The 17019-nt window shown below is 42.3% G+C and overlaps 1 protein-coding gene across 3 annotated transcripts in view; it reads left to right on the top strand.

Annotated features, from left to right (window-relative positions):
- Positions 1–17019, top strand: part of LOC140188342 (unconventional myosin-Vb-like) — a 166976-nt gene that overhangs the window by 27347 nt on the left and 122610 nt on the right. For all 3 annotated transcript variants that reach the window (XM_072244508.1, XM_072244507.1, XM_072244506.1), the window contains exons 2-6: positions 93–203; positions 2228–2399; positions 3906–4050; positions 10168–10324; positions 14282–14425. In XM_072244508.1, coding sequence (XP_072100609.1) covers positions 93–203; positions 2228–2399; positions 3906–4050; positions 10168–10324; positions 14282–14425 — 729 coding nt within the window. The remainder of the gene's footprint in view (positions 1–92; positions 204–2227; positions 2400–3905; positions 4051–10167; positions 10325–14281; positions 14426–17019) is intronic.

Genomic DNA, 17019 nt, shown 5'->3' with positions numbered 1-17019 from the left:
AATGGCCAATGAATTTTTAGCTTGTGTTTTTTGTAATCATATTGGTGTGTTTAAGGTAGAACTTAATAATATTTGCTTGTTTATCATTTCAGTCAACCAAAGTGTGGATTCCTGACCCCGAGGATGTATGGAAATCTGCTGAGCTAACTAAAGATTACAAGGAAGAGGATTGTATCCTATATCTCAAACTGGAAGATGGAACTGTAAGTTTAAGCAATGCATAATATCTTGCAACTTCAGTTTTTAGAAGGTTACAGAATAAATGTTGCAGATTAATGTTTCTCACAATAATCTTGGAACAATGAATATGAAATATTGGGAGCAAAAGATCATAGTCTAAGTTAAAGATTTTTAATTTAAAATACCATGGCTGAATCTAAAATGCAACGTTAACCATGACAGCAAGAGCGAACCAGGTTTGCATTTACACACTGGAAAAAGTAAGTCTCTCTGCCGCATCTGCTCTCAGGATGAGGCTTTTCATTCTAGAATGAAGAAGATGTCCTCTTTTTTCAAAGAAAGGAGCTTCCCCTCCTCCACCATCAACGCTGCCCTCAACCACATCTCTTCCATTTCACACACATCTGCTCTTACCCCATCCTCCTGCCACTCTACCAGGGATAGGGCTCCTCTTGTCCTCACCTACCACCCCACCAGCCTCCAGGTCCAGTCTGGCACATAATTTTCTGAAACTTTCATCACCTCCAACGGGAATCCACCACCAAGTGCATCTTTCCCAACCCACCCACCCCCACTTTCTGTTTTCCGCAGAGACTGCTCCCTACGTGACTCCCTTGTCCATTCGTCCCTCCCCACTGATCTTCCTCCTGGCACTTATCCTTGCAAGCAGAACAAGTGCTACACCTGCCCCAACATCTCCTCCCTCACTACCATCCAGGGCCCTAAACAGTCCTTCCAGGTGAGGCGACACTTCACCTATGAGTCTACTGTCATTTACTGTGTTTGGTACTCCCGGTGTGGCCTCCTGCACATCAGTGAGACCCGACATAGATTGGGAACCACTTTACCGACCACTTACACTCTGTCTGCCAGGACAAGCGGGATCTCCCAATGGCCACCCATTTTAACTCCACTTCCCATTCCTATTCTGCTATGTCCATCGATGGCCTCTTCCACTGTCGTGATGAGGCCACACTTGGGTTGGAGGAACAACACCTTATATTCCATTTGGGTAGCCTCCAACCTGATGGCATGAACATCGATTTCTCAAACTTCCGGTAATATCCCCCACTCCAGCTCTCCTTCACCATTTCCCATCCCCTTGTCCCTCTCTCACCTCATCTCACAATCAACTACTCAGTTCTTTACTTCATTACTATACCCATTGACTTATCCTCCACAACTGTGACAATGAATTCCACAGATTCACTACCCTCTTCATCTTGGTTTAAATGGATGCCCCTCTAGTCCAAGGGTTCCCAACCTGTTTTACGTCATGGACCTTTACCATTAACCAAGGCATCTGTGGACTCCAGGTTAGAAATCCCTGTGAGTCTAGTCTGAGGCTGTCCTATACTTTATATTGGAAATGGTTATAAGGTAATGTTAGATTTTCAGTTATTGAGTATATTGTCTAGGATTGTAGTTCAGAGCTGTGTATTATGTTAGGGACTCCTAGTTTTATAAGACGTAGTAGCAGAACTAGGCCATTCAGCCCATTGAGTCTGCTCTGCCATTCTATCTTGGCTGATTGATTATCTCTCTCAACCCCACTCTCCCCCCTTCTCCCCGTGACCTTTGATGCTCTGACTAACCAAGAGCCTGTCAATCTGTGCTTTAAATGTACCCAGTGACTTGGCCTCCACTGTCACCTGTGACCATGAATTCCAATGAATATGTGGCAGCTAAATGTTACAGCCCAATGATGGCTTGCTTAAGGTTATCTCAAGAAGCAAAGTCATCTAGTATTTGACTTCTGAGTGAGGGGATGGTGGGATAAGAGGACCCTGTTGTGGTAATCATGGAAAACAATGTTCTATGGCACACAGTGGTGATGATCTGCACACGGCATCACCAGGCTGTGTTGTGCTCTTCCAGTATTCCTCCCTTCAGATTTGAAATGTTGTGTTAGAAGAAGTGGCAAGAAATTTTCTGAAGAGGTCATCCACCTGCCCATGGCTGGCAGAAATATTTGTTTTGTGGTCATGCACAGGGAGGGAAATGTAGGTGATAGAAGTTCACGCTGGAGATTTATTTTGTCTTCCAGCACATGGAGTATCCGATAAACCAGAAGACTCGGGAGCTGCCATTTCTCCGAAACCCTGATGTTTTAATAGGTGAAAATGACTTGACAGCACTCAGCTACCTGCACGAACCTGCAGTGCTCCACAACTTGAAAGTGAGATTTTTGGAATGTAACAGCATCTATACATACTGTGGTAAGTAAACCAAAAGGAGTTTACTTTTCCTGCATGCACTATCGATTTGGTAGGATTAAGGAACAGACGAGGGATAGAACATAGAACACTACAGCACAGCACAGTCCTACAGCGCACAATTTTGTGCCGACCTTTTCATCTACTCTAAAATTGAGGGGCATAGGCAGAGTAGGAAGGTGGAATCTTTTTTTCCTCCCCATGGCGGGGATGTCAACATCAAGAGGGTATAGGTTTAAAATGAGAAGAAGGAATCTGAAAGGAGATGTGTAAAGAAAAACTCTTCAACTGTTATCTGGAATGTGCTGTCAGGTGGTGGAACCATAAGACATAAGGACAGAGCCCGGCCATTCAGCCCATTGAGTCTGCTCTGCTATTCCATCACAGCTGACAGCTGATTTATTATCCTTCTCAACCCCATTCTCCCTGCAACCTTTGACACCATGACTAATAGAGAGCCTATCAACCTCCTCTTTAAATATATTCAATGACTTGTCCTCCACTGCTATCTGTGACAATGAATTCCACAGATTCACTCCCCTCAGGTTAAAGAAATTCCTCCTCATCTCTGTTCTAAATGGATGTTTCTCTATTCTGAGGCTGTGCCCTCTGGTCCTATGTTCCTCCACAATAGGAAACCTCCCCACATCCACTCTATCCAGACCTTTCAATATTCAATAGGTTTCAATGAGATCCCCACCTCCACCACTCACTACTTGTAAACTCCAGTGAGTATGGGCTCAGAGCCATTAGATGCTTCTCAGACTTTAACCATTTCATTCCAGGAATGATTCTCATGAACCTCTTCTAGACCTCTCCAATGACTGAGAAGAGAGGTTATTCATGGTGGGTGGGGTCATTGACAATGCTGCCTGCTTTACTGAGGCAGCGAGAGCTTTTGATTTGAGTGAGTGGCAGTGGGGTCAGCCAACAGATATTAATTGTCACAAAATTAATTACTCTGCGAATGTCTTCAAATGGGTTTACCATTGAATACATCTACACGAAACGTTGTTGCAGAAAAGTGGCATCCATTATCAGGGACCACCACCATTTAGTCCATGCTCTCTTGCTGCTGGCATCAGGAAGAAGGTAAAGGAGCCTCCGGACCCACGCCATCAGGTTCAGTTATAGTTACTATTCTTCAACTATCAGGCTTTTGAACCAAAGGGGGTAACTTTACTCAACTTCACTTGTCCCATCATTGAAATGTTCCCATAACCTATGGACTCATTTTCAAGGACTCTTCATCTCATGTCCTCGATATTTATTGCTTATTTATTATTATTATTATTGTATTTGTGCAGTTTGTTGTCTTTTACTGTCTGGTTGAACACCCAAGTTGGTGAAATCTTTCACTGATTCTGTTATGGTTATTATTCTATTTTGGATTTACTGAGTATGCCCACAAGAAAATGAATTTCAAGGTTGTATATGGCGACTTGTATGTACTTTGATAAAAAATTTATGTAGACTTTGAATTAAATTTTGACTGTTTTCCTTTCAAAGGTATTGTTCTGGTAGCTATCAACCCGTATGATGAGCTCCCTCTTTATGGTGATGATGTTATTTACGCTTACAGTGGGCAAGATGTGGGAGAGATGGATCCCCATATCTTTGCAGTTGCCGAGGAAGCATACAGGCAGATGGCCAGGTAAGTGTATGGCATGGTAGTAGTGGTTAGTGCAGTCACTTTACAACAATCACTGGGGTTCAATTCCCACCGCTGTCTGTAAGGAGCAACAAACACACTCACTGAAATGTTAACTCATTAGTCCTCTCCATAGATGCTGAGTTCTTCCAGCATTTTGGTTCTGTTACTCTAGATTTCCAGCGTCTGCAGAATGTCTTGTGTTTAGTCTGTCAAAGGATTTTGTCCCTTCTCCTCATGCCTATGTGAGCTTCCTCGTGATGCTCTGGTTTCCTCCCGTATTCCAAAAATGTATGGGTTAGGGTTAGTGAATTGTAGGCATGTATTTAGTGCCAGAAGTGTGGTGCCACTCGCGGGCTTCCCCAGCACAATCCTGGCCGAGTCTTTGATGCAGAGGGCACATATCCTTCAATATTTCGATGTACAAATAAAGCTAATATTTAAAAAGTCTCTAATGTGGCTAGATGTAAATCTAGATATTGTAAAATATCCAATTGAATGGTAAAGCACTGGTTACCATGGAGACTATGACCCAAGGGAAGGCACAATGATGCTGCACTCGTACTGCAGTGAGCTGGGTTCACTGACTGTGGGTTCTGTCCTTGTGGAGTTTGCACATGCTCTTTGTGACTCTGTGAGTTTACCCTGGCTGCTCGGGCTACCTGTCACATCCCAAAATGATTGGGCACTCTGAATTTCCCCTGGTAGAATTGCTACCTCATAGCCCCAATTATCTGGAGTTGATCCTGATTGTGGGTGCTTTCTGAGTGGAGTTTGCACATCCTCTTTGTGACCACATGGGTTTCACTTTGCTGCTTTGTTTCCCTCCATGTCCTAAAGACATGTTGAAATGTCTTGTCCTGAAATGTCTTTGGGACATTATCCCTCTACATCAAGGGTTCCCAACCATTTTTTTAATATACCAACACCATGAGCAAGGGAGCAGTGGACCGCAGGTTGAGAATCTCTGCTGTTCATAGATGCTGCCGGACCTGCTGAGTTCTTCCAGCATTTTGTGTGCGCTAAAGATGTGTTGGTAATTGGTTGGTGTAAATGGCTGCTTGGTGCTGGTAAGCAGCAAGTGAATCAGAGGAGAGTTGATGTATAAGTGAGAGAATAAGCAGAAGTGGGACCAGTGGGGTTTCTTTATTGGAAACCAGCATTGTTCTGATGGGTGAAATGGCTACTTCCCACAACACGAGTCCTGTAAGGCAAATAGGGAACAGAAAGCATCTGTTTGAACTATAAAACTCTGGTTAGACTGTATCCGGAATATTGAATGTGATTCTCATGATCTTGTTATAGGAAGGGTGCAGAGGCTTTGGAGAGGTTCACCAGGAAGGCCGCCTGGTTTAAAGGGCATCTGCTCTTGGAGCTTGGTTAGACTATGCTTGGCATCTCTGGGGTATTGAAGGCTAGACCATAAGATATAGGAGTAGAATTAAGCTATTTGGCCCATCAAGTCTGCTCCGCCATTTAATCATGTCAACTGCATACTCTTGCCATTCTCTCTGTAACCTTTGACGCCCTTACTAATTAAGAACCTACTTTAAATATACCCAATGACTTGGACTGTGGTAATGAATTCCAGATTCACTGCCCATTGGCTAAATAAATTCCTCCTCACCTCCGTCCTAAATGTGCATCCCTCTATTGTGAGGCTGTGCCCTCTGGTCCTAGACTCTCCTACTCTTGGAAACATCCTCTCCATGTCCACTGTATCTATGTCTTTCAATATTCAATAGGTTTCAATAAGATTTTCTCTTCCCACCCCCACCCCACCTTATTTTTCTAAACTCCAGCAAGTACTGGCCTAGAGCCATCAAACACTCCTCATACGTTAACCCTTTCTTTCTTGGGATCATAGTCGTGGACCTACTCTTGACTCTGTCAAATGCCAGCACATCCTCTCTTGGATAAGGGCCCAAACTGCTCATAATATTCCGAGTGCAGTTTGACTAATGCCTTATAAAGCCTCAGCATTATATCCTTGCTTTTATATTTAGTCCTCTCAAAGTAAACGCTAACGTTGCATTTGTCTTCCTTAGCACTGGCTAAACCCACAAGTTAACCCTTGGGGAATCCTGCATGAGGACTTCCAAGTTCCTTTGCACCTCTGATTTTTTGAATTCTCTCTCAATTTAAAAAAAAATATGTAGTCTGTGCCTTTATTCCTTGTACCAAAATGAATGACCATACACTTCTCAACACTATATTCCATCTGCCACTTCTTGCCCAACCCAAGTTCATCAGACACTCTGCTTCCTCAACACTACCTGCCCCTCCCATTATTTTCATATTGTCCACAAACTTTGCAACAAAACCATCATTCCTTCATCTAAATCACTGACATGTAATGTGAAAAGAAGTGGTCCCAATACCAACCCCTGCAGCACACCACTAGTCACCAGCAGCCAACCTGAAAAGGCCGTCTTTATTCCCACACTTTGCCTTCTGCCAGTCAGCCAAGTTTTCTACTCATGCTAGTATTTTTCCTCTAATACCATTGGTTCTTATGATGTTAAGCTGCCTCATATGTGGCATCTTGTCAAAGGCCTTCTGAATATCCAAACAAACAACATCCATATAAACAACATCCATTAACTCTCCTTTGTCTATCCTGCTTGTTATTTCCTTACAGATTTGTCAGGCAAGATTTCTCCGTAAGGAAACTGTGCCGTCTACGGCCTATTTTGTCATGTGCCTCCCAAGCATCACAAAACCTCATTGTTAATAATCAACTCAAACATCTTTACAACTTCTGAAGTCAGGCTAATTAGCCTATAATTTTCTTTCTTCTGCCTCCCTCCCTTCTTGAAGAGTGTGGTGACATCTGCTATTTTCCAGTCTTCCGGAACCATTCCAGAATCTAGTGATTCCTGAACGATCATTACTAATGCATCCACAATCTCTTCAGCTACCCCTTTCAGAACCCTGGGTTGTAGTCCATCTGGTCTAGATGGCTTCTCTACCTTCAGACATTTCAGCTTCCCAAGCACCTTCTCCTTACTAAAAGCAAAGACATTCACTTCTGTCCCCTGGCACTCTTGCATTTCTGGCATACTGCTAGTGTCCTCCACAGTGAAGACTAATGTAAAATACTTATTAAGTTCATCCGCCATTTTTTTGTCCCACTTTACTGTCTCTACAACGTCATTTTCCAGTAGTTCGATATTCACTCTCCTCTGTCTTTTATTCTATATATCTGGGAAAAACATTTGGTATCCTGTTTGATATTATGGGCTAGCTTAACTTCATATTTCATCTTCTCTCTCTATGGCTTTTTATAGTTGCCTTCTGGTTTTTAAAAGCTTCCCAATCCTCATCATTAATATTTTCTCTATCAGATGCCCTCTTTGTTGCTTTTATGCTGTCATTGACTTCTCTTGTCAGCTGCGGTTGCGTCAACCTCCTTTTAGAATACTTAATCTTTGGATTGTATCTTTCCTGTGCCTTCTGAATTTCCTCCCAAAACACCAGCCATTGGTGTTCTGCCATCAAATCAGCTAGTATTCCTTTCCATTCAATTTTGGCCAACTCCCCTCGCGTGCTTCTGTACTTCCCTCTACTCCACTGTAATACTGATACATCTGACGTTAGCTTCTCCTTCTCAAACTAATGGTGAATTCCATCATTATTATGATCATTGTCTCCTAAAAGGTTCCTTTACCTTAAGCTCCGTAATCAAATCTGGGTCAGTACACAACACCCAATCCAGAATTGTCATTCCCTTAGTGGGCTCAAAGACAAGCTGCTCTAAAAAGCCATCTTGTAGGCTTTCTACAAATTCCCTTTCTTGAGATCTGGCACCAACGTGAATTTTCCAATCTACCTGTATATTGAAATCCACCGTGACTATTGTGACATTGCTCTTTTGCTATGCTTTTTCTATCTGTTACCATGTGTATCCTTGGATATTAAGCTCCCAACTATGATTTTCTTTCAGGCACAACTCAGATGCCCATAACATCATACCTGCCAATGTCTGACTGGGCTACAAGATCATCTACCTTATTCTGTATACTACATGCATTCAAATAGAACACCTTCAGTCCTGTATTCATCACCCTTTTTGATTTTTGTCTCCCTGTTACAATTTAACTCATCCCATTGATGCAATTTTGCCTCGTCATCTGCTTGTCCTCCAGTCTCACTACACACTGCATCTAGTTGTACACGAACTGTGTCACCTCCGCCCTATCACTCCAGTTACCCCCCCCCCCCCCGGCTGTCAAATTAGTTTAGAGAGTGGTGGGTGCCTGGACCACACTGCCAGGGGTGGTGGAGGCAGGTGTGATCAGTGTATTTAGAGTGAATATGCAGGGGAGGAAGGGGTATAGACCATGAGCAGACAGGAGGGATGAGGTGTCAGTAACTCGATTAGTTTGGTACTTCATCATGGGTCTATGTTGTACAATTCTAGGTTCTAATTGCCAAGCTGAGCGGTATTGCAAATGTTTCACTTGATCAGATCTTATCCTGAACTGCCCTTTGCTGCCCTGAAAGGACGGGTTTATTTATTTTCGAGATAGTGTGGGGCAGGCCCTTCTGGCCTTTTGAGCTGCACCTGCACTGCCCGGCAATCCACTGCTTTACCCCCAGGCTGATCAATGACCAACTAACCTACTAACTGGTACACCACTGGATTGTGGGAGCAAACCTACATGCAGACAAGGGATAAACTTGCTAATAGAGGACATGGTAATGGAACTCTGATCTCTGCCTCAATGTGTAATAGTCACACTAACTGCTACGCTGCCATTAAGTGGCTGCTGATTGTGGGGATAAACCTTGTTGATTTGTTCATATTTGTAGCTTTTGAGAGGCTTTGCCTTCTCTGATGGGCCCTATAGTAAATGGAGTCGGTGAACCAGGTTTTCTGTAATGGCCAGCAAGTCCATAGTGTGGAATAGGAAATGAATTATCTATCTCTATTCAACAGAATGTACTGGATAACAATTACATTTTTTGAAGTGTTGCTTCCTCAGAATTTTTGTTTACGATGGACCACTTGAAGCTGTACACAAATAAAATTTCAGGCTACTTGTATCACGTAATAATTTGGAGAAACAAGAAATTAAATTTATTAAATATAATGTGTTTAATTGCATAACATTGTTGACTATTTGCAATTGTTCAACTAAGTTAAAAATATTTTGTTGATATTTGTTTGTACTCCATGTCTGAGGCTTCTTTCAGCCAGCATTGATGGATTCCAGTTGCCTGATAGTTTCTCCATGACAGCAGTGTCCCGGTGAAAACTTTCACCATACTTGTCACTGACAGTGCCAAGATTTGCAGGGAGGGCAGCTAAATGGGAATACAGAAATTGAATCTTTAGTGATATTTTGCACTTCATGGTTTTGTATGTTTGAAGCATGTTGTCAACCAGCTGCATGTAGTTTGGCTCTGTAGTTGCCAAGAAAATTTTCAACAACATCCTTTACTTTCCATGTAATTTTCTCCAGTCCCACTAGAAGTTCTTTGAATTTCTTGTCTTTGACCTGTTTGACTGTTAAACCAACAGAATGCCTTCCTTAACCTTGGCATCAGTTATTCTGATTTGAATTATGAATTGAAATAACACATAGAGGCATTAACACAAGAAATGGTATATTATCACACAAGAAATGGTATATTATAGGAAAATTTCATGGTGATTTTCGTGATCAGCAGCTCAAAATCCATAAGATGCACGCAAATGTATTCAGGAAGCAAAAACTTTGTCCAGTGATATTATTCAATAGAATTTTTTCCGGATTGAAAAGGTCAGGGTGTCAGGGCCAGAGGCAAAGGACGGGCCGATTCAGTTCGCTGCTCCACGATTTTTACTCATCTCTGCACTAAACTGGAGATGTGGCTGGCAACTATTGTGCTCCTGAATTGACCTCAGTGATGACTGGCTACGAGGCTGTGGACTCACTTTCATGAACTTCAATTCTTTGCATGTTTTTATCATTTGCACAATTTGTCTTTTTCTCCTGCACATTGGGTGTTTGACGGTCTTTGTTTTTAATGGGTTCTATTGTGTTTCTTTGCTTTGGGGCTATCTGTAAGGAGACAAGCCTCAAGATTGTATAAAGTATACATACTTTGATAATGTACTTTGGACTTTAACAGGGATGACAAGAACCAATCAGTTGTAATCAGTGGAGAATCAGGAGCAGGGAAAACGATGTCGGCCAAATGCATGATGCGTTATTTTGCAACCATGGGAGAATCTTCCAGTGAAACTAATGTGGAGGAGAAGTTTCTTGCATCCAGCCCTATAATGGAGGTATGTGCCTAACTCTCTGAAAAATACAAATTACAGAGAGCATTTACAAGCATGTTGCTGGCATGTGAGAATCTGAGTAATGGGGAAAGGTCGAACAGGTTGGGCCTTTCTTCTCTCGAGTGTGGGAGAATGGGGGGAGATTTGATAGATGTGTACAAAATTGATGGGTATAGATAAGGTAAATGCAAGCAGTCTTTTTCCATTGAAGTTGGGTGAGACTACAACTAAAGGTTGTGGGTTAAGGGTTAAAGATGAAATGTTTAAGGGGAGCATGAGGGGGAATTCTTTACTCACTTATTCAGCTCAGTACAATACCTTACGTCCAGAATTATTCCTGGATTAGAATCAGAGTCAGTTTTATTATTGCTGACATGTTGTAAAATTTGTTGTTTTGTGGTGATTATGCAGTGCAAGACATAATGAATTATGAAATTAAAAATTTGTGCAAAAGAGGAGTAGTGAGATCGTGTTTGTGTTCCATTCAGAAATTTGATGGCAGAGGGGAAGAAGCTGTTCCTGAAACACTGTGACTTCAGGTTCCTGTACCTTCTGTCTGGTAGTAATGCGAAGTCGTGGCCTGGGTGTTGGGGGACCTTAGTGATGGATGCTGTCTGTTTGAGGCATCACCTTTTGAAGATGTCCTGAGTGGTGGGGAGGCTAGTGTCCATAATGGGACTGGCTGATGTTACAGCCCTCTGCAGCTTTTTCCAATCCTCTGCAGTGGCTTCTCCATACCAGACGGTGACTTAACCAGTTGGAATGCTCTCCATTGAACAACTATAGAAATTTGCTGGAGTTTTTGACATAATAGATTTCCCCAAACTCCTAGTGAAGTATAGCTGCTGGCATGCCCTCTTTGTAACTTTATCAATATGTTGGGCCCAGACTAGATCTTCAGAGATGTTGACACCCAGGAACCTGAAACTGCTCACCCTATCCACTGCTGATCCCTTGATGAGAACTGGCATGTGTTCCCTCAACTTCTCCTGAAGTCCACAATGAGTTCCTTGGTTTTGCTGACATTTAGTGCAAGGTTGTTGCAACACCACTCAACCAACTGATCAGTCTCACTGATGTGTGTTTCCTTGTTGCCACCTAAGATTTTCAGATGGCGATGAGGTGCCCTGAGGCTTCCCTGCAATAAACCCTGGCAGCTTTCAGATCATTAAAACCATCATTTTACAATGAATTTAAGCCAATTTAATCAGTTCTTGTGACTTTAAACCTTTTGAAACTGAAGCATCTAAATTTAAAAAAAACATGAGAAAATCTGCAGATGCTGGAAATCCAAAGCAACACATACAAAATGCTGGAGGAACTCGGCAGGTCAGGCAGTGTCTTTTGTAAACAGTTAATGTTTCAGGCCCTTCATCAGGACTGGAAAAAGAGGAGAAGCCAGAGTAAGAAGGTGGGGGGAGAGGAGGAAGAAGTACAAGGGGCTAGGTGATTGGTGAAACCGGGAGGGGGGGGGTGCTAGAGCTGGGGAATCGATTGGTGAAAGAGATGAAGGGCTGGAGAAGGGGGTATCTAATAGGAGAGGGTGGAAGACCATGGAAGAAAGGGAAGGAGGAGGAGTACCAGACGGAGGTGATGGGTAGGTAAGGAGAAGATAAGAGAGGGAAACAGGAATAGGGAATGGAAAAGGGGGTGAAGTAAAAAACTGGGAAGTTCAATCAACTTACCAGCTCTTTAATTCACCCCTCCCCCTGGTTTCATCCATCACCTCCTCACCTACTGATTACTTCTCTTTCTTCCCAGTCCTAATCAAGGGTCTCTACGTGAATTGTTGACTATATACTTCTTTCTATAGCTGCTGAGTTCCTCCAGCATTTTGTGCTGATTTAAACTTCTAAAGCATTTTTGAAAACAAGGCTCAAAGTTCAAAAAATATTTAATGTAAAGATTTGATTGCATTTCTGTTTTTAAATTGCCATAATTTTTTTAACACATTTACATCAAGGAGCTGACCAGACTCCCAGTCTGAGCTTCCTTTCTTTACACCTTACCCATTATGATCAGTTTTGTGCTCTGTTTTTGCACTATTTTACTTTTTACTCTTGAAATTTATAGTTTATTGTGTATTGCAATGTACTGCTACCACAAATCAACAAATGTCATGTGCCAGTGATATTAAACCTCGTTCTGATGACAGTTAATTGCAATTTCCTCTTAATGTAATCACTTGTAATGTGTGTCCCCTTATTTGTCAACATTTGTTTTGCATTATAGTTCAGTTTAGTATCTGAAGGGCGTGTACAGCCTTCAAAGAGAATGCTAGTACATTGCTGTTCCAGAATTTTCTTTCACTCCAACTTCCCTTCACCCTTCCATGGGGATTGTGAATTGATTTTCTTGATCCTGAGGCTTTTGTGATCCAAAGGCTCTTCGGAAGTCAAGAACGAGGCATAAAACTTGTTGCTTATGAGTGTGTTACAAGGGCAGAAAATGAAGAAGAAAGAGGAGCAGAGAGAACAGAAAGACAAAGATTTAAAAGAAAAAGTCAAAGGTCATCTCCTACTGACTAGAGAGAGCCGAATTCCACTGACAACACATAGCCTATAAAGTCCTGAAAAAGCATCTCAGCCTGGAACGTTGACTGCATATTAATTTCCATAGATGCTGCCTGACCTGCTGAGTCCCTCCAGCGTTTAGTGTGTGTTGCCTCTAAAGTGGTCATATTTCAGTAGTGTGACATCTGCTACTGAAAACTAAAAATTCACAAGCAACTGTACTGTAATTGCTGAAAAATTCACGGAACAATTGCATGTATATAGGTGTTTATTTAAAAATGTAAACAAACACAGGAAAGGTAAACGACCAGGAAAATTACAATTCCTTGCCCCAATTCATCAACCTGGTTTTGTTGGGTCCAAAGCATTGATACAATCACAAAGAAGGCATGATAGCAGCTATACCTCATTAGGAGTTTGAGGAGATTTATTATGTCGAATACTTCAGCAAATTTCTCCAGATTGACAAGGAAGCTCTTGACTGTTAGCATCACCTCCCGGTATGGAGCCTCCGCTGCACAGGATCAGAAAGTTATAAACACAGCCAGCTCCATCACCGACACAACCGTCCTCACCATTGTGGACATCTTCAAAAAGTGATGCCTGAAGAAGCTGACACCCCCTCCTAAAGGACCCTCACCATCTGCGACATGCCCTCTTCTCATTGGTACCATCAGGGAGGAAGTACAGAAGCCAGGGGCCACACACTCAATGTTTGGGAACTGCACAATTAGATTTCTGAATGGTTCACGAACATCATTTTTCTCTCTTTTTGCGCTGTTTATATTTTTAAATTATTGTAACTTCGAGCAATTTTCTATGTCTTGCACTGGACTTCCAAAACAGATTTCATGATATGTGCTCAATGACCACTTTATTAGGAACACCTGTACACTTGCTCGGTAATGCAGATATCTGACCAGCCAATGATGTGGCAGCAATTCAATGCATAAAAGCATGCAGATATGGTTAAGAGGTTCAGTTATTCAGACCAAATGTTAGAATGGGGAAGAAATATGATCTAAGTAATTTTTGATTGTTGGTGTTTGAGTAACTCAAACTGCTGATCTCCTGGGATTTTCACACACATCTCTAGAGTTTACCAAGAAATGTGCAAAAAAATTTTAAAGAAATTCCAGTGAGTGGTAGTTCTGTGGGCAAAAAAGCCTTGTTAATGAGAGGGGTCAGAGGAGAATGGCCAGAGTGTTTCAAACTGACAGGTGACAGTAAGTCGTATAACTACATGTTACAGCAGTTGTGTGCTGAAGAGCATCTCTGAACACACAACACCTCGACCCCTGAGGTGGATGTGGATGACCATGACCGTACACTCAGTAGCCACTTTAGGTACAGGAGGTAGCTCGTTACCACTTATTTAATAAAGTGGCTACTGAATGTAGTTCTGAAAGTAAACTTTAAATGATTGGCTTTGTTTTTATTTGATCAGGCAATTGGAAATGCCAAAACTACAAGAAATGACAACAGCAGTCGGTTTGGCAAATACGTAGAGATCAACTTCAGTTGTAAACATCGCTTAATGGGGGCCAGCATGCGAACGTATTTGCTGGAGAAATCGAGAGTTGTGTTCCAGGTGAGGAGTTTGTTCCACTCTATCCTTTCTCAAGAGACCAATTGTTCACACACTGAAATTGTTTTTATTTTTCTTTGAGTCTGTAGTCAAACAGAATCTCAATGTTCCAAACTGTGAGTTTCGAATTGGAAAATGTAAGAAGTACTTTGAATTCAGTGAAGAACCCCTGGTGTTAAATTTATGAACACGAGATCCTGCAGATTCTGGAATTCCAGAGTAGCACACGCGCCAGGCAGCATCTGTGGAGAGTAACAAAAGTCGACAGTCCGATGAAGGGTCTCAGCTCAAAACATCGACTATTTATTCATTTCCATAGATGTTGCCTGACCTGCTGAGTTCCTCCAGCATTTGGTTAAATTTATGGATGTAAATGTGTACCAGGCTGTAGAGTTGTTAACAGATGCATTTTTTGCATAATTATTTATTACTTATTAACCACGATACTGAGCAATATGCATTCATAACTTTGTTGATGTTTTTAGTGTGAAATATGTTGCCTCAGAAACTGCTAATTTGAACATTTGGTCTTATTTTTAGGTGAGTCATTTGAGGAGCAACCTACTTTCTGCCCAGTCTGTAAATTCCAGCTCTTTAACAAGCTGTTCAACATCTCTTGCCATATCATTTTCAGTTAATGTATTTTTAAAATTGTGTGTGTGTGCATGCACACAATGGAAAAATAACTTCCGGCAGCGCAAGCATTATATAAATAAACATTTTAAATCCCAGATAAAGAAAGTGACCAGAGCAACAAGAAATATTGCAAAGGTATGTCCGTTTTTGTCATGCTTTGATGGGCTCTCCATCTTTCTCTGGCGCTCCCCTCCCCCTTTCTTTCGCCCCAGGCCTCCTGCCCCATGATCCACTCCCTTCTCCAGCCTGGTATCCCTTTTGCCAATCAACTTTCCAGCTCTTAGCTCCATCCCTCCCCCTCCTGTCTTCTATCATTTCGGATCTCCCCCTCCCACTCCCACTTTCAAATCTCTTACTATCTCTTCTTTCAGTTAGTCCTGATGAAGGGTCTCGGCCGAAACGTCGACTGTGCTTCTTCCTATGGATGCTGCCTGGCCTGCTGCATTCACCAGCATTTTGTGTGTGTTGCCACAAACTATGGATTCATTTTCAAGGACTCATATTTCATATTCTCGATTTAAAGTGTATTTATATTTTTATCTTTTACTTTTTAGACAATAGGTGCAGGAGTAGGCCATTCGGCCCTTCGAGCCAGCACCGCTATTCACTGTGATCATGGCTGATCATCCACAATCAGTACCCTTTTCCTGCCTTCTCCCCATATCCCTTCACTCCGCTATCTTTAAGAGCTCTATATAACTCTTTTTTGAAAGCATCCAGAGAATTGGCCTCCACTGCCTTCTGAGGCAGAGCATTCCACAGATCCACAATTCTCTGGGTAAAAAAGTTTTTCCTCAACTCTGTTCTAAATGGTCTACCCCTTATTCTCAAATTGTGGCCTCTGGTTCTGGACTCCCCCAACATCAGGAACATGTTTCCTGCCTCTAGCATGTCCAATCCCTTAATAATCTTATATGTTTCAATCAGATCCCCTCTCATCCTTCTAAATTCCAGTGTATACAAGCTCAGTCGCTCCAATCTTTCAACATATGACAGTCCCGCCATCCCGGGAATTAACCTCATGAACCTCCGCTGCACTCCCTCAATAGCAAGAATGTCCTTCCTCAAATTTGGAGACCAAAACTGTGCACAATACTCCAGGTGTGGTCTCACCAGGGCCCTGTACAGCTGCAGAAGGACCTCTTTGCTCCTATACTCAACTCCCCTTGTTCTGAAGGCCAGCATGCCATTAGCTTTCTTCATTGCCTGCTGTACCTGCATGCTTACTTTCAGTGACTAATGGACAAGGACACCTAGATCTCGTTGTACTTCCCCTTTTCCTAACTTGACACCATTCAAATAGTAATCTGCCTTCCTGTACTTGCCACCAAAGTGGATAACCTCACACTTATCCACAATAAGCTACACCTGCCTACTCACCCAGCCTGTCCAAGTCATCCTGTATTATCTCAACATCCTCCCCACATTTCACACTGCCACCCAGCTTTGTGTCATCTGCTAATCTGCTAATGTTACTTTTAATCCCTTCATCTAAATCATTAATGTATATTGTAAATAGCTGTGGTCCCAGCAACGAGCCTTGCGGTACCCCACTAGTCACCGCCTGCCATTCTGAAAGGGACCCGTTAATCCCTACTCTTTGTTTCCTGTCTGCCAACCAATTTTCTATCCATGTCAGTACCCTACCCCCATTACCATGTGCTCTAATTGTGCCCACTAATCTCCTATGTGGGACCATATGAAAGGCTTTCTGAAAGTCCAGGTACACTACATCCACTGGCTCTCCCTTGTCCATTTTCAAAGTTACATCCTCAAAAAATTCCAGAAGATTAGTCAAGCATGATTTCCCCTTCGTAAATCCATGCTGACTCAGACTGATCCTGTTACTGCCATCCAAATGTACGGCTATTTTATCCTTTATAATTGACTCCAGCATCTTCCCCACCACTGATGTCAGGCTAACTGGTCTATAATTCCCTGTTTTCTCTCTCCCTCCTTTC

This window comes from Mobula birostris, chromosome 26, assembly GCF_030028105.1.
Source record: "Mobula birostris isolate sMobBir1 chromosome 26, sMobBir1.hap1, whole genome shotgun sequence".
NCBI lineage: Eukaryota > Metazoa > Chordata > Chondrichthyes > Myliobatiformes > Myliobatidae > Mobula > Mobula birostris.
This window is presented reverse-complemented; position numbering and strand designations above follow the sequence as displayed.